The sequence below is a fragment of the Patiria miniata genome, unplaced genomic scaffold, assembly GCF_015706575.1.
Source record: "Patiria miniata isolate m_02_andy unplaced genomic scaffold, ASM1570657v1 HiC_scaffold_28, whole genome shotgun sequence".
Classification (NCBI taxonomy): Eukaryota; Metazoa; Echinodermata; class Asteroidea; order Valvatida; family Asterinidae; genus Patiria; species Patiria miniata.
The window spans coordinates 4513335-4531163 of NW_024037067.1; the positions used below are offsets into that span (position 1 = coordinate 4513335).

Consider the following 17829-nt stretch of genomic DNA (forward strand, 5'->3'; position numbering starts at 1 on the left):
TCGGCACGAATGTAGAAGTGCCCTTTTCGAGAAATGTTTACCCTCCCCTCCAATAAAAATGACCTTGCTACGCATCTGCCGATACAATTTCAACTTCCTGGACATGGATGACCATAATTAACAATTATTTCCTTGGTTTGAGTACATCCAATTCCGGATAGGAATCATCACATCAGTCAACAAATTCTTGAAGAGAATCGCCCATGATTATTATCTGACACAGAAAGGAGTGAAATTAAAGCACTACGTCATGATGATGTTATCGGCATAACTAATATATCTTCATGTTTACTTCTACAGTTGTCAGTATATCAAAATATGTACAATAGGAGTGGTGATAAAACACCCATGTGGAGAACCAGTATTAAGAAACTGGGTGCATTGTATACTCTAGTCCGCATGGTTACCTTGGCTACAAGTCGTGTACTACGAAGTGCGTGGTTACCATGGCTTCTGCACAGCTGTGCATCAACACTGTGGTGAACAACCCCTCCCCCCCCCCCGGTTTCCTCAGAGACAGTGACCCCTGTATTTGTGGACAGTGCGTGTACGTTGTGCTGCAGGATGCATAGGTTATGCTGCATGATTCACAACCAGATTTACACTGCCATCTACATAACAGAGTGCCTGCTTGTTTACATTGTGTGAGTCTGTGACACACGTAGATTGTCAATAAATACATATCGAACCATGACCCTGCCAGTGATAGTTGGCTGCATGAGTGTGAAATATGAAGTGTGTATACATACAATAATGGCTACTCGTGTGCCCATCGTGACGTACAGTGTTGTACATGTAGGTTATTCTAATAATTACTGAGTCATGTCCAACTTCCTGATTGTTGACAAGCTGGTCGTCAATACCCAGTTCAGCGGCCAGTGTTGCATTGAGTTGTGCCAGGGAGATATCACTGATCTGGATGTGAAGGATAAGGTGGATGTCATCTGTGTTTCAGTTTTTGGAAGTGAGTACATGTAGGCATATATTGTGCTATTATTAGATTCACAATCATTACACAAATTTGTACTGCAGTAAATTCGTTTGTAACTTTAGTATATTGGCCTATAGGTATAGTTGTAGGCTGAAGTTTGAGACATCTGCCTTTAGCATGTAAAATTAAGAAAATGTGTTTAATTCATCTGTAAGGATATCGGTCTTTAAAACGTGTCTCCTTATGCTTGATAAATGTTTTGATAAAATGAGTGTTTCAGGGATGATCATTATATTGTTTTGTCGATCGAAGCATTCTGAAAAATCTGCTCAATTTGTGGCAATTATCATTTTTCAAAACTCATTTAGGCCTATATTAAATGTACATGTACCACCCCTCATGTACCACCATGGCTCAAACCTGCACGTATAAGGTTTAATGAATTAATCAGTGATTACTCTAAATGTGATACAAGTGCTTATTAGAGTCATCAATTTTACAAGACATTATATTCTCCCCACAGGCAGGTACACGCCATTATCAGACACATTGGTTGGTGCCCTGCATGAGAAGTTGAAACTGAGTGTCAAACTGCTTGCCAGAGATAAGGCAGAGGACCTGCGACATGCTTACATGTGTTGGTGGTCCAAACCTCTTCCTGATCATCTTCCATACAGGAAACTGCTTTGCTTTGAGAATAGGTAATTAGTTTTGAGCATTATTGAAATATTTGACACTAGGGTTAATTGAAATCAATTAAAATAAACTTATGTTACGAAGCAGGGAAAACTTGAAACAGTTGCCGAACCAGAGCAACTTATGAACTGAGCAATAAAGCTTGAAAGTGGTGTTATGAATATCCCATGCTACAACTTTTCAAAAAGTCTTAAGTGTATTTTTGTTTCTTTGTCTTAGGGGAAAAGTGTGTCGACCCCAGGAGCTGGTTGGTAATGTTTTCCGTTGCCTGGTACCCATCCTGAACAATGAACCGGGAACTGTCGTTACTCCATTACTCAACACTGGCATACAGGTGAGTTATAATTCATACACTACATCAAAGAAGTTGTTGACAAAATGTCAAGCTCCTTTCTTACGGAGTCTATAACTAAATATTTACTCAATATTTGAGTTGTCTATTTGAATAAGTGTTTTTTTCCTACATTCTAAGTTTCCAAGTTTTGAATTTCTCTAGTGGTCGTAGTATATGAAATTCTGTATTAATTCAGCGAAGGAAGGGGAAGGAAGAGAATTTTTTTTTTATTTAATGCGTCTTCCTGGAGAAGGGGCAATTTCTTACATGCAAAATGTTTCAAATGCCTCCTAACATAACTTTCACCAAGGGTGTATAACTTCAAACTAATTGATGGGCTTGTCCGCTTGTGTGAATTTCAAATTCCTTGCATTTGTTACAGAAAAAAGACTGCATTGTAAAATAATTTCCTTAATTTTCACTGATCACAGGGTGTTGATGAAGCCACCATGCTGGTGGGAATGGTGGAAGCCGCCATCAAATGGATGAAGGCAGGCCTGCCTCTCAAACAACTCAAGATTGTGATGTTTGCCAAGGTAGTAAAAGGCAAAGTGGTTCAGGTGAACATGCGAAATCTTCAAGGAGTGTTGAAGTCATTCAAAGAGCTGAAGGAGCGATACAACAATTCTGATGTCATCCCTCTAGTAAGTGAGCATTGTTCATACATCGTGATTTGTCATCAACTGGTTTTTTTTTTGGCGGGGGGATATTATCACAAGGGCTGTTATGAAGAAAAGTCTTTCCAAAATTTCATGTATAGAGATATTTCATCGGTTTTCTCTGGAAATTAAAATTATTTATATGTGTCTTTGTTAAAGAAATTCCTTCTTCAAATGTATATTGAAAACTTTGATTCTTTAAATAATTAGGACGTTCCTCTTGAGTACGACATCTACCTATCTCACAGCCCTGAGGATGATGAGATTGCATCCACGGTTGAGGCCAGGTTCCGAGCTTCAAAGCCCGACATCAGAATCTACAAGAGCAAACATGCCCTGGATGAAGTTGCCGATGGACAGGCGTCCTTCTGGCAGGAGGAAGTTTTCAATGTCATGTTAAGAAGTGCTAGAGTTGTGCCAAGTAAGAAACCATTGACTGGAAAATTGCATGTTTAAAAGCTATGCTTTTGAGGAGTTAATTTGTTGCTCCAGCCCAGGCAATACAATTTGTGCATTACGGGTGGAATAATAACTTTGTCATGATGTACTTGCTGACATATCTATATAAAAAAAAATCGTCATTTATTTTAGTTGTTTGAGGGAAAATACAATGTAGAACAGGTAAATCTGCTGAACAGAGTTGAGAAAATCTATGAAGTTTAATACATTCATCATCACAGTTCAAGAAAGTTTGGAATGTTATGCCCACAAGACATTTGGGATAGTTAGCTGCCCAACAACATAAAACTTATTCATTGATAATTGTTGGTGTTTTTACTTCTGTTTTAAATAGTCCTAAGTGCTGCGTTTCTTGAGAGCAAGGCTTGCGTGGACTTGTACAACATGGCCCTGTGTTGTAACAGGAGAGCTCAGCGGGACTTGCTGGCTCCACTCTACATAGAGAGGATTGAGGATATGCCGACCTACATGGGACTAGTACAGTACCTCGACTGCAGGTGAGACGCAGTGCAAGCTTGAGCATTTTGTTCTTTACGTCTTGAGCTCTTAAGGTCGTAAGTCTGAATTATAGAGCATCTCTAAAAGCTTATGAACGTTTAGCCGGAAGAAAGATTAATAGTCTTTCAGGCTAGAAATCGCTCATGTCGAGGTATGGGCAAACCAAAATTGCCAGGGAAAGCTCAAGAAAACTACTATTATATTTTTTGCATGTCAATTATATTGTTTGCCTGTGAAGAACATCTTGTCAAGATCCAAATGCCAGGCCGCCTTATTTTTTTTTGATTTGTATAACTTTAGGCCAATCTAGTCAGAAAGCAATTTGCAGTAGTTTTATTCATTTTCATATTCTTATCGTGTGTATAAAAAAATAATGTGAAAAAGGTTGAATGTACGGAAACAGTTTTCTTGCTGCATTGGATGATTACTTGTGTGCCTTATTCAACGTGCTTTTATTCTAACTGTTTTAATGATTTTGTGTTAATTCAAGGAATCTGATAAATTTAGTTCTATTTTCTTATTTATAAAACAAATTCAGCCCCAAAGACGAAGCCAAGATCGGTGAGAGCTGCCGGGATTTGGTCAAATCTTTGGAGCGTGATAGCTTGAAGGTCCACTCCGAGATGGTCATGGCTGATGATTCCCCACTTCACTATGACATCTTCGTCTCATATAGTCATCAGGATTCCAGGCTAGCTGTCTCGATTGTTGAGAAGCTGCAGAAGCTGAATCCAAAACTCAAGATATTTTTCGACCGCCAGGAGCTCAAAGTTGGTGGGTTTACATTTTGCAATTTTTTTTTATCCTGTCATTTACGAACAGTGATTTCCCTGACATTTGGCTTATATACATTGTTGTATTTTCATTTGTTTCATTTTATTCAAAAAATCCTTCCTGTATTAACAACCAAAAACAAGTTAAAGTGTACCTTTGAATTTGAAGTATAGGCCTACTTTCAAAATGAAATGAATACCATGTGTTTTCTCATTTTATTACAGGCATCGCATGGCAAAGAACACTGTATCATGCCATAGACGGCTGTCGTTCTTTCATGGCGCTAGTTTCAAATACCTACACGAAGTCGGCAATGTGCATTGAAGAATTCAACTTGGCTCTAGCAAAACATTGTTCATCAGTGAGTTATCTTATTGCAAATTAGTAGACAGTGAAAGCCTTATAGTTTTTCATTTAATGGAATTTTAAAAATGTATGAGTGTCACGATCAGATAAGGGTGGTGCCACATTAACAAGTCTTTACCTCTGCAGTCCATTTATATGGCTATCTGTAAAAAATAAAAGTTGAGCCGCAAATTTCTTGCCAAATTTCACTTATATTTTATCCCACACCCCACATACAGTCTACAGTAATTCACAAGTCCTGATTATGATTGAAACTCTGCTATTTAAAATGAGTGCGAAACGACGCCGACCATGCATGCCAAAAACATTAGCCAGCCACAGTTTGAGCTATACGTGGCACAATGATGATGAACATTAAATCAAACTGATTGGGACAGATCATAGCCTGGCAGAAGCTAAGACGTTATAATTGTACACAAGGGGGGGGGGGGGACGTTGAAATGTTTTCCAGAACTGTGAGTGGCACACCTCCAATGCGACAGGGCCTATACTTCTCTGCCTTATAACACTTTAAGACAGCTAAGTGTAGCTCCACTCTTTTTAACCAAATGCAAAGACGGAGCTGGCTGAGGCACGGAGAAATTCTCAACAACTCTCAAAAGAATGATTTTCAGCAAGGCAAGGCGCCAAAAGAATTAAAGTCCACTTATCTTTTTACCCTTCAGGATTCCATGATACGCCTGGTCCCTGTCTGCATTGAACGTCTCGTTGACTCTTCACCCGAGTTCCAGCAGGTGAAACTCATTAATGCCACACCTTGTGTGTTTGACCCGGCTGTGGAGATCATCTGTACCTCTCTAGTTGACTGGATTGCTGGAAAGGACTGGTACCCTCAGCTGGACTCTGTTTTCAGGAGAAGAATTGTAAGTGCCCCAATATTCTATCAAGGAACTTTAGGGGCGGAGGGTTTGTGACTAACTGGTTTGGTTTACTCAGGAGATTCAGGGTTTTACCAACTTCTTGGATCTAATTCTTGCAGTAAGAACTTCAACAATTTGTTATCTTCGTGCTAAGAACACAGTCCTTGATCTTGTGTAAACTATCTTGCCATCGGTCCCCACTTAATGAATTTACACGTTTTTGTTGACATATTTCATGCACGGAGTGTTTGACTTATATAAAAACGCAAGAATGGAGCAAAATAATAGACACTGATACACGTGTTTGTTTTCAGGGGATGATTGTGGATGTTTCTGAGTGTGCTGCCGAACGTAGACGACTTCAGTTTTTCCTGGAGTACGGTAAGGGGAATAATACCTTGAATTGTGAGGATGTTGAATTCCCAACTCTTTCAAAAGGATTGTACTCCCCTGATCGATCCATCACAAAGAACAAAGAAAATGAAGTTTGTGATGTTGCCTTCAGCTGTGCTCCGAAGGACAAACTTTTTGTCACATTCATGGCGAGGATCCTCCGAGAGGTCAGCCCGGGGCTTGTCATCAAAGAGACGGCAGACACCGAGAATGAACGCCTGGCTCTAATGGAATCCGCTCGGAAGGTTGTGGTCTTCCTCTCTGCCAATTACTTAGAGTCAGTGGAGCAGGTGGAGGAGTTACACACAGTCCTCCTGAGGCAGAGGTACCGGAGTCCAACACAAGTTCTCTTTCCAGTAACCATCCACCATCTGCCGCAGTTGCCAACATATTTCCATTTGGTGCCCTGCGATTTTAATCTCACCGATCCACTTTGGTTGGAACTGTTTACCAAGCACAAAATTGCTCTACCACCTAACCTTGAAGACGACTGGCAGATGTCTCAAAAGAACTCAGAGTTACAGGTTGAGAACCATGTGTTCATTGGGTTGATTGCAGCAGCTCACAGTCTACTGCTTCAATTATCAACCGAAAGGTAGGAGTTTTACTGTTGCCTCATATTAAAATTCATTAAGTACCAAGCAAGCATTAAAATTAGTTGAACCTCCTTTCTACATTACATTTTGCTTATTAATTTTGTTTGAAATACTCTCGAAAAATTAAAAAGAAACTGACCAATAAAGTGATGTTAATGGTGTGCTTCACGCGAATGTACGTGTGCAGTGTATATGTTTTTTGACAGTTTTCCCAATTTAACAATAACTGTTTTCCACTAGTTGAAGTCAGAGTGACAAATAAAAAGCGATGAGTGTTTTAAAAAAGGTATTTATTGGCTTTTTTCCAAGAGGAAAATACAAATTGTAAGTAAAAACCCAACATTTTTGCTAAACTCTCACTCAGTGTACTACCTTCTTTCCTCAACATACAGTGAACATCCTCCATCTCCCAAGACAAACCATCAACCAATGCTGTTGAACGTGTTGCTTCTCCGCGCCAAAGTCGAGAGACTTCTTAAGGAAGTGAACCATGGAGCCAAAGAAGATAAAGATGAGATGGTTAATCGAGCCGGGTACCAAGAAAATGTAAGATGCAGCAGGATGGGAAAACAATATTGTACAAATTATGTAAGACTATTTGTAGCACTTGAATCAATCAAACTTGTGCCCAATACTCTTACCTTTTCTCTATGCATATTCATTGCAGTATTTATTGGACGTTGTTGACCCACCTCAAGAGTCCTTCTCGACCACACTTGAAAGCCAACGGGACGAGGGACTTGGTTCTGGAACTTCTTGTCACAAACATGTCAACCTGTCAAGTCAAGATTCTCAAGGGTTTACAAACCCCAATGTAAACACAAACAGTTCATTGTCACACACTCACTACCCAGTGAAGGAAAGAGAAGTTGCTATCGACATAAGACGATCAGAAGATGATACACCACAGGATGAAAGTCATATTCAGCATCGGAAGGAAGGGTCAAGTGTCAAAAGTACCGGGTGGGGTTCAACTTCAGACGAAGAGAAACACACGGCAAATAGAATATCAAGTCGATCGTGCATGCTAGTTTAGTAAATTGGACCACTATTCAAATTGGAATATTATTTTTTTAATTACTTGCCTAATGACTGCCTTTGCAAAGCCGAGAAGTCAATTAAATAATGGATTTGTGTTAATAATGTAGTGTCTGTTGTTCTATCGGATTCGGACCAGTCAGCGTGCCCTTGTTAGTTTGGTAATCGATTGGTAAGACGCTGCACAAGTAAGCAAGTGATGATGATAGATATAGATTTGAGTCCCACCTGTGTAAGTTTTGTATAACTAATTATTCCCGGAAGCCCGCCTTGGATCTGGACAACACTGAGTACGCAGTTTATTAAAGTATGTCGGTGAAGGACAAGAGCCACTGAACAGAGCTTAACATAATATTCTGGGGTTTTTTTCATCCTGTTTTTAATTCCACAATGTGAAAATGTATGTATTACAATATAATATGGTTCTATAATAAACATGCTCTATTAAATATCAACGTGTAATAATTATTCATGATCAGTAACAGGGAGTTCAATTAAGAGTCTGTGTTTCAATTGTTTACAAAGCATAAATATGAAAAATAAAATGACAACTCCGTTTGTGTCCTGTTTCTTTTGCACAACCTCGGTAGGTTTCGTTATAGTCTAATCAGCCTTTTTATATTCAAGAACACCACCGGCCGGATAGAATCCTTTGTCATGATAGAGAAAAATGTGTTCTGGAACTGGATTTATCTTACACAAAATGGTTTTACGTCTGTATAAAAATGTGTAATGTTTAAGAAAGCAAAGCAGTGTTTAAAATTATAGGCCGGCATCAGAAAAGCCCTGCAGTCATCCGTAGTTTCTTGTGGTTGAAATTGTATGGAGCCCCAAATAGGCCTTTGCAGTTTTGTCTGGAGGGGGTGGGGGGGGGGGGGGTGGAAAGCAAGATTTGGGGTCATTAATAAAAAAAAATGTCGGGTACCTTATTTTGTAGCAAATAGATTTAATTAAGTCAATTATTATATGTAGGAAAAAATCCGGATGTCTGGGCATTTTAGGTTGTTGCATAACCTACATTGCAGCTCAAACGACCCATTCCCTTGTAAAAAAAAAAATCCTCGATTTGAAATCCTCGATTTGAAATCCATATGCTGTATAATTACGAGGGAAATCCGCACCCTCTGAATCACTGTAGCTATGAGGTCACTGGGAATTCCCCGGTCTATAAATGGCATTCTGGGAAAACCCAGTATGCCGAAATGTACACCCTGTACTGAATGTGATATATATTGCGTATGTACGTACAGTACGTATTCGACACCAAATCTATGCCGCTGTCGTAGCTGAAAAAAGTCGTCTAAAAACCTGCAAAATCTGCTGTTTTTGTAAACCAAGAAGACAACCCACGGTCAGCAAGAATGGAGGAGCAGAAATTTATTGTGAAGGATAGCATGCCTTTGTTTATAAACGAAAGCGTGAACACCATCGAGTTGTGCCTGGGTGACATCAGTGAACTGGATATGCGCAACAAGGTTGAAATGCTGCTGATATCCGCTCTACCGGGTAGGTAAAAAACAAATCATTGTGCAGGTGCTTATTAATGTTTAGGTATAGTCCAATAAAAATTGTACTCGTATAGGCTTGTGTATAGTGCTGGGCCTGGGTTGGCCCACGGGCTCGGGGTTCGCTCGATCATGAATTTTTGAAAGGCCCATTCCTGTCTAGGAAGTGAACATGTCCAGTCCGCGTGCAGTATTCCTGTATTGTGTGTCATACATGATTAGGGGGATCATGGGTACTATGGACCAATTGACATGTTTTTGAACACACCCTTTTTTTGTTGGATTTGGAGTGGGAGCATCCATCATGGAGGTATATAGTCGTCAAACTGTATGTCCTCAGCTGAATATAGGCCTATATATGTACAATATTTTGGAGTGAGTGAAAGCACAGACGTATTTGATTTTGAGTGAAGAACACATTAAGAAGATACAAATTAGTATTTGGGAAGGCAATATTGAAGAGTGGACCAACCGAAACAATCTTACATTTAAATTAATTGGAAGATATCAGACAAAATTGCAATATTGTGGAAATATGTCAAGCATGGATTAACCTGGTAGCCCCATCGGCAGTGTCAGATAATTTACCTGCTTTCGTTTACACTGATCACTTCAATTATTTGTTTCAGGACCATCAAAACATTCTTCATTGTATAACCCGCGGTAAAGGGGGAGTGGTTGATTCATTCATGGACTTTCAACAGTGTGCAAAGGGCCAATTAGCAATTTTGTTCTTCACAAATTAATGTTTGACCTGTTAATAATATTTTTGCCAACAGGTGGCTATGACACACCTGCGGGCACTGTCATGCACTCCCTGCTTGCGAACCTCAATGTCAGCGTGGCAGACCTGGCCAAGAACAAGGAGGTCGACAAGAGGGACACCCACAAGTGCTGGTGGTCCAAGCCAATCCAGCAGCCTGACGTGCCCTTTGACAGACTCATGTGCTATGAATCTGGGTGAGCTATTTAGATTTCTAGTCCTATGGGCTGACCTGTTTTACTCTGAGCCTAGCTAAACAATCATTTCTTTAAAAGTCATTCCACCAATTATTTAACACCCCCCCCCCCTTTGCTCAGCCTCCTACCCCGTAGCTCAGACAATTCGATGGATGGCCGTTTATACCCTGCAAAAACTGCAGTGTTAAAATTTACACTGTTGGTATCTTTATGGGACCATCTGGTGTTAAATTTTACCGGTGTTGTCCTATATAGATATCGAATGGTGTTAAATTAACACTACAGTTTTTGCAGTGTACCCTTTGCATCGCAGTCATCTTTGAGATGCGTGCTTTTGATGCAGGCAGGGATAAACATGAGTAGCATATGCACCTCTTGTTTTTGCCGTTATTTTGTTCTTGGTAAAGATGACCAAAAAGCACCTCCAAGATGAGTCATGAATGCACCGACACTTTATTGAGTGAGGTCCCCATTCATAGTAGATATCGCAGTAAAGTATTTGGATAATACCAGGTACTACCTATAAGGTCAATGGCTTTCATGCTGATACTCAACGATTAGTTACATCAAATCGTTTAAGCCTGAAACATAATCTACAATGTTTTTGATTTTTTTTTCTGAATGCTCAGTGGGGGCCAAGCAGCTGCGGCGGAATTTACCAACACTACGTTCAGCTGTCTGAAGGAGATCTACCAGAAGAAAGATTTCAAGCTTGTGACTTCTCTACTCAACACAGGACAGCAGGTAGTAGCAATTTCGTTTTATACAAGTGGAACTTGCTTATAATAACAATATGCTTGCTTATAATAACAATATGATATTATGGTTGGATCATTACCACTTTCCACTATAGTTTTCTGTTTTTTTCCTGCCTATACTAGTCTATAATTAAACTATATGGCTGCTCAACTTTCTGCCTGCTCGCCTGTCTGCTTGCCAGCTTATATTCAGGTAAAGCCTTTCTACCGAAAGAGTGCACCTACCCCTACAAACGTTTCCTTTAACCTATATCCGCCTGCTTGTCTCCTGATAGGAGGACTAAGGGAGATGCTATGAGAAAAATATTGCTTATTTATTTGCTCAGCTCGGAAATAAAATACAAACATTGTGAAACAATCCTTAATTAGTGACCAGCGTTTCCTAAGCTAAAACTTCCATGCAGCAAATCTATGTGTGAAACAGCTCTATGAATTGGTACAGGGTATTAGCCGCCCAACTTGTTCATGGTAATTTGTTTCTTGTCAGAAAATGGACGAAGTTGTCATGCTGGAGGCCATTGTGGAGGCGGCAATTCTTGCCATGAAGGACGGCCTGAACCTCCGCCAGCTCATGATCTTCATCAACGCCGATTATAAGGGCGAGGCCAACTTCACGTCCAAAGTGCGCGACTTCGAAGGGATCTGCACCAAGTTTGAGCAGCTGAAGCTGCAGCATACCGCCATCTAAAGTATGCTGAAAGAGATTTATTGTGTCGTAATTTGAAAAACCCCAGTAGAAAATCTCATCTGGATGACGTCAGGTAGAAAAGCCTGTATCGCGTATCATATCAGCCACTTATTTTCTGAATCACAAGCATTTTAATACCTGTTTATTATAGACTTAATAACCAAACGGTAGAAACATAATATACACGACTGATCAATGAATCAAATCAGGTCAGCATTTGTATACATACACACCATGTGTTTTTACATCTAAATTCAAGTTAGGTGTGTTTTTATATACATTTTGAAGAAACTTCATAATGAGGGGTTGATTTATAATGGATAATTATTCCGTGCTAAATTACCCAGAGGTTTGACATTCTTTTGCCCGACTCAACTTAAGATGAAACTTTTAAAAGAATACAGTGACTCCTTCATATCCAGAGACAAACCATCAACCTTGGAAAAAATACCGTAATGTTTAAACTTAACTATTCTTGTTTGCAGTGCATGTGTATATCTTTCAATGATGCCCCATATAGGTTCTGCTGATTATACTCTTCTTGGTTTGTTTTTGTCTTGTCCTTTTTGTATTGGTCCTTTGTCTCTGCATGTGCAACTTAAAGTTTACTTTATGTGAAGCTGAGGAACTAGTTTAATAAGTATTAATCATGATACATATATTTCTTTCTACTTGCTTTTTTAAAGAAGCCCCCCCCCCGCTTAATCTCATCTGTTTATTTAAATCTTTGTCTTAAACTTTCCTGTTCACATTGATGAACTAAAAATAAATATGAATTTTAATGCAATAAATATTATTATACACGCTGTTGATTGTGTTGCTGCTCCGTGCTGAGGTTAATTAGACCAGTCAAAAAATGAATGATGAAACCAGGGAAGATCAAAATAAGAAGGTAGCACCTCATGGGAAAATGTAAGACGAACCGTGGGAAGACATCTGAGGAAATAACCTCAAAACTATACAATGTTGGATGCAGTGGATCGTAATGCTCTATTCAGTTTTTAATCTTTGTCTTTTCAATCATCGTCGCCCATTATTTTTTGAAGTATGTATCAGACATCGTTATTTGAGCCACATCAAGACTGCTTCAACATAATTATGAAAGCAAACCAGACGAGGGATGTGGTTCTGGAACATCTTTTAAATAAATCTTGTGTTTTATTTTATAATTTGAAAATGTATGTATTTTACATTGTTTAAAAAATATCGGTTCTTTAAGTGAAATGTTCAGTTACCATAATGTAAGATTTTTGGTGATGCTTAATATAGAGTTCAGTTAATAGTCCTTGCTTCAATTGTTTTCAGAAATATAAATAATTAGTGATAAAGATTAACATTTCAACTCCGCGCTGTGTCTTGTTTTTTCCTTCATTAACATCGGCTCATCGGCCTTTTTATTCAAGTGACGGTGTTGCCTTCATGATCATGAACACCTCTGGAATAGAATTCTGCTTCATATCGGGTAACATATTTTCTCGAAGTCAATCTCGTGCGAATTCTCTCGCTTTATCTTACGAAAGATGGTTTATTGTACGTCTGTAAAAAAAATGTTTGTATTTTGTTATTTGAAAAAGAAAGTGGTGTTTACGGTATAGGCCTGCAGCAGATCAATGTCTGTAGTTCTTGCTGTTGGAGTGGTCGATGTGAGTTGAGGTCCACATACATGTAGGCCTATGCAATTTGGTCTTTAAAGAAACAAGACTTTGGGTCGATATACGATAACAATAACGACCTAGTCCCTCGCACGCCTAGATAATGAAATGAAAACTCACTCCCTATATAATTACGAGGGAACCCGCATGCAAGTTCGGGCACGAACTAGAGAGCAAGTTCGGGAATCATAACTATTATAATAGTTTATGGAAATTTGGACTAGCTTCGCTCGAGCGAAGGATGGTCTACTCGAGTCGACTATTTGGAACGGGAGCATGTGGGGCACAGTTCGGTGTTTACCAATGGCCGCGCTCAACAATCCAGGACTTTTGATGATAGCTGTGTTCACACGTTGCTGTAAGTGCGCAGGCGTTAAGTAACATCAAACCAAACTAGTGTTCACACAATGCTGTTAGTGCGCAGGCGTTAAGTAACATCAAAACCAAACTACCGGTCGACTGATGGACCTCGACCACGAACCTGCTCAAATACTGAGCTGCTAGTTTACTGGCAGTCACCGAACTTTTTCGGAAATTCCAAGTGCGCCCTGGACTGGATGTGATATGCATTGCGTATGTAGCCTATATACTCGACACAAAAATCCCTTCTGCTGTCGTAGGTGGAGGATTTGTCTTAAAGCTTGCCTAAGCGGCTTCTTTATTCCTCAATGGGATCGCTTTTCAGCAAGAGGGAAGAGCCGGTGGCGGAGCAGGAATTTCTTGTGAAGAACAGCATACATGTGTTTATTAACAAAAACGTGAAAACCATAGAGTTGTGCTTAGGTGACATAAGTAAAATAGGTATGCGCAACAAGGTGAATGTTCTGCTGCTGTCTGCTTATCACGGTAGGTCAAAAAAACAAAACACTGTTCACAGTTGCTAACTAATATTAGAGTAGGCCAATTAATAAAAGTTGAAATGAGTGCTTGGGTTGGCGCAGGGGTGTTTATTTGGTCATCCTCACCCAATCATAAGTTTATAACAGTATAAATTAGTTCTCTAGAAAGGCAAAAGGCTGGAAGGGAAAATAATGGGTAACGGGCCAAAATGACAAAATACTCTACTTTTAAATGCTCTTTTCAATTAATATCATTTCGTTTAAAGCACGTTTTGTAACCCAATTGGGCGCTTTTCAGGACGGAGTGTTCCTTGAGGACAACAGTAGTAGTGTACAGTAAATAATAAAGAGAATACCGTTCGAGTACTGACTGAAATAATTGGAATTCTGGTAGGAAGAAGCCTATATAGATATCGCAAACATTGTATAAGTAGGCCTAGACAGTTCGAATGTCAAGCACGCGTATAAACCAGCCTATGGACGCAGTGTTTACGTTTGCAGAGAGAAGCGCTTACTACAGTGTCAGATAATGTACCTGCTTCGAATTCTACATTTGAGGACCTTTTTTTCGGGATCATTGGAACATTCCTCACTGGACCCTTGGCAGGGAAAAACTTGGCGGGGCGGGGATGATTAATTTTGGGAAGTTTAACAATTATGTGTATTATAGTAATGAACAGTTATTTCTTTTAAGCTCTTGACAAAATAATGTCTGATCTGTGATTTTTTTTTTTCTCAACAGATGGCTATGACACAGCTGTGGGCACTGTCATACACTCCCTGCGCAAGAACCTCAAAGTGAGCGTGGCAGGCCTGGCCAAGAACAAGGAAGTCGACAAGAGGGACACCCACAAGTGCTGGTGGTCTAAGCCAATCCAGCGGCCTGACGTGCCCTTTGACAGACTCATGTGCTATGAATCTGGGTGAGATATCTGTGGTTAGCCTACGTGTACTTTTGTCAGTCTTTTCATATTGTTATGTCCATTTGAACAAAATGTATTATATGTCTTTATGGTTTTAATGTGAAGTTTTTAATGCGAATGTTCAGAACGAGGAGACAAATTTCATGTTTTGCATTATGAGAATACAACAAAATTGAATCGAATATTTGGATTTCTGGTCATCCTTGGATGACCTGATTTACTCAGAGCCTATAGCTAAACCTTTGTTTTATTTTTTATTGATAATCAAAATTAATTTGTTGGGCGCAGGTATATCACACGTCATTCAACCCCACCCGCGCCTTATCTGCCTCCCCTCCCCGTAGCTCACGCAACTCGACATGAATATGCTGCGTATACAGGATAGACCCTTCCCATTGCAGACATCTTTGGGATGCGAGCCAGTTTGATGCACAGAGATAAGCATAAGCATAGTCCGTCTTTTGCATTCATTGTCATTTAGTTCAGATTACAAAAAAAATGGCTGCCGAATGCAAAATTAATATACTTCTCGGTTCCCATTCACCGTAGATTTCCCAGTAAATAATTCCAAATATTGGGATCCTGACAGGTCAATAATCCCAAGTAATGTCTGAATATCAGTAGCTTCTGGCTGATCATCAACGAACAGCCAGATCAATTATTTCGCTTGAAATCTGACCACAATTTTGTTTTAAACAGTGTTGATATCCTTTATTCCTGAACGTACAGTGCCAGTGGCGGTGAAGCAGCTGCCCCAGAATTTACCAGCACTACATTCAGTTGTCTAAAGGAGATCTACCAGCAACAAGAAATCACGCTCGCGTCTTCCCTACTCAACACAGGACAGCAGGTAAGCAAAATCAGTCTTGTAAAGATGACGGAAAGTACATGTAGACTGACTCAGTGTAAATGCTCTTAACCACATCAGTCTGTTTCTTCATACATCTGCCTATTTGCATCCTGATGGAGCCTAGGAGCCACTGATCTGCCACATTGATCAGCCCAGAAAAAATCGAACCAGTCACGAACTTAAATATCGACATTGTGAAAGTGTTCTTTAAATTGGAGACCAGTATTTGCTTAGCTAAAAACACTTTGCATAATTATGAAGTATCTGTGTGAAACAGCGCTATGAATTTTGACAGGGTATCACTTGGTAAATTTTTATTTGTCAGAAGACGGACGAAGTTGTCATGCTGGAGGCCATTGTGGAGGCAGCAATTCAAGCCATGAAGAACGGCCTGAACCTCCGCCAGCTCATGATCTTCATCAACGCCGAGTACAAGGGTGAGGCGGACTTCACTCCCAAAGTGCGTGATTTCGAGGGGATCTGCGCCAAGTTCGAGGAGCTGAAGAGGAAGCATATCATCTAAAGTCGGATGAAAGATATTTCGTAGGTACACAAGATGTCGTCTGGACATAGCAATTCCTGCAATAAGATCAATTGAAAGCCGGCATACGCACGTATCTCATCAACTTGTTATTTTCTGAACCACAAGCATTTTAATACAGATCAAATCAGCTCATCATTCATATGTTTGTAAATAAACTTTGTGTCATAGACCATGTAACCGCCATCACATGAATTTTGATATCTAAACTCAATTTATAAATCGAAAAGACGGAGGAAGACGGAGGAGGCAGACATATTATGTTTTTAATATAAGCTTTGTCGTCTAGGTGTACTAGACTTCATATAATCCAAACGCGCTTGGAAAAAAATCACAAGCTGACTCTAGTGGGACTCGAACCCACGACCTCTCGCTTACTATAGTGCAGACGTCTAACACTCGACCATCGATCAAAAAATTTATAAATTCAATTACGTGTATATTATATGTGTTGAAGAAACTTAATAATGAGGGACTGAATAGTAATGGATAAGTATTTCGTGCTAAATCACTCGGAGGTTTGAGAGTCTTTTGCCCGACTGAAATTTAGATGAAACTTTCAAAAGAATACAGGGATTCCTCTATTTCCCAAGATGAACCATCACCAGAAGTTGTTGGATGTGTTGCTGCTCCGTGCTAAGGCCAATGGACTTCTCAAGAAAGTGAAAGATTAAAACCAAAGCAGTTCAAAATGAGGTCAACGTAGCACCTCATAGGAAGTTATGCAAGACAAACCAGCGTTGATAGAATTACGAGGACATTAACTCAATAGTCTGCTATAAACAATACAATTTTTCTTTTTTATTAATTTTGTAACTTTTTAAAGGCTAATCTGCCTTTTGATTCAAATCAAGTTTTGTTCCTGCCAACAGAATTATGAATACCTGAATTATAAATAGAATCCTGCGCCAAAGGGGAAAAACATATTTTCGCGAATTCTATCTAATGCTATTTCTCTTGCCTTATATACGTCTGTAAAAAAAGATATATGTTTATTGATATTCAAGATATTAAAGTTGTGTTTACAATTTATGTGCCGTCATTATTCAAAGTTCTTGCTGTCGGAGTGGTCGATGTGTGTAGAGGATCAATACAAAGGCCTATGCAGTTTGGTCTATATAGCGAAACAAGATTTTGGGTCGAGTGCTTATGGCGACTTGACACTTCTTCCATTTGAATCTGACGTCTTGCAATCAGCATTTTTAGGTTGTGGAATAATCTACACGGCAGCAATAACGGCCTATTATATGTAGTTGTATGCCAAGATATAAAATGAGAACTGATACAAGATGCTATAATAAGAAATTACGAGAGAAATCCGCAAGTTCGAGCACGAACTAGTTAACCATTAAGTTGAACTATAGTTAACTAAATTTGCCTTACTTTGCTCGAAACGAAGGACGGTTGGGCTGCTCTTTGGAACGGGAGCATTGAGCATGGTACCCACCAGTGATTACCAATAGCCTTGCGCACAACCTCGTCCCCAGTACTTACTTTATTTCCGACCTC

The 17829-nt window shown here is 39.6% G+C and overlaps 3 protein-coding genes across 3 annotated transcripts; all 3 read left to right on the forward strand.

Moving 5' to 3' along the window:
* Positions 1-668: 668 nt before the first annotated feature.
* Positions 669-8164, forward strand: LOC119734686. Its single transcript, XM_038208215.1, has 12 exons — positions 669-964; positions 1455-1632; positions 1847-1961; positions 2393-2605; positions 2831-3041; positions 3414-3576; positions 4116-4351; positions 4576-4712; positions 5383-5580; positions 5892-6565; positions 6959-7112; positions 7234-8164. The coding sequence occupies exons 1-12, from the start codon at positions 823-825 to the stop codon at positions 7600-7602; spliced, it is 2790 nt and encodes a 929-aa protein (XP_038064143.1). The 5' UTR covers positions 669-822; the 3' UTR covers positions 7603-8164.
* Positions 8165-8671: 507 nt separating this feature from the next.
* On the forward strand, positions 8672-12860 carry LOC119734967. The gene is made up of 4 exons (XM_038208629.1): positions 8672-9110; positions 9889-10069; positions 10699-10813; positions 11315-12860. Exons 1-4 carry the CDS (start codon positions 8966-8968, stop codon positions 11513-11515), a joined length of 642 nt encoding a protein of 213 aa, XP_038064557.1. The 5' UTR covers positions 8672-8965; the 3' UTR covers positions 11516-12860.
* Positions 12861-14744: 1884 nt separating this feature from the next.
* LOC119734969 lies at positions 14745-16304 on the forward strand. The gene is made up of 3 exons (XM_038208630.1): positions 14745-14929; positions 15659-15779; positions 16105-16304. The coding sequence occupies exons 1-3, from the start codon at positions 14913-14915 to the stop codon at positions 16300-16302; spliced, it is 336 nt and encodes a 111-aa protein (XP_038064558.1). The 5' UTR covers positions 14745-14912; the 3' UTR covers positions 16303-16304.
* Positions 16305-17829: the final 1525 nt, after the last annotated feature.

Excerpts from the sequence above, each read along its gene's own strand:
- LOC119734686 (XM_038208215.1), top strand. The coding sequence starts at position 823 with ATGTCCAACTTCCTGATTGTTGACAAGCTGGTCGTCAATACCCAGTTC. Across the intron at positions 4,352-4,575 it reads CCGCCAGGAGCTCAAAGTTG|GCATCGCATGGCAAAGAACA; the intron begins GTGGGTTTACAT and ends ATTTTATTACAG. Across the intron at positions 6,566-6,958 it reads CTTCAATTATCAACCGAAAG|TGAACATCCTCCATCTCCCA; the intron begins GTAGGAGTTTTA and ends CTCAACATACAG.
- LOC119734967 (XM_038208629.1), top strand. The coding sequence starts at position 8,966 with ATGGAGGAGCAGAAATTTATTGTGAAGGATAGCATGCCTTTGTTTATA. Across the intron at positions 9,111-9,888 it reads GCTGATATCCGCTCTACCGG|GTGGCTATGACACACCTGCG; the intron begins GTAGGTAAAAAA and ends TTTTGCCAACAG. Across the intron at positions 10,070-10,698 it reads CTCATGTGCTATGAATCTGG|TGGGGGCCAAGCAGCTGCGG; the intron begins GTGAGCTATTTA and ends CTGAATGCTCAG.
- LOC119734969 (XM_038208630.1), top strand. Across the intron at positions 15,780-16,104 it reads TACTCAACACAGGACAGCAG|AAGACGGACGAAGTTGTCAT; the intron begins GTAAGCAAAATC and ends TTTATTTGTCAG.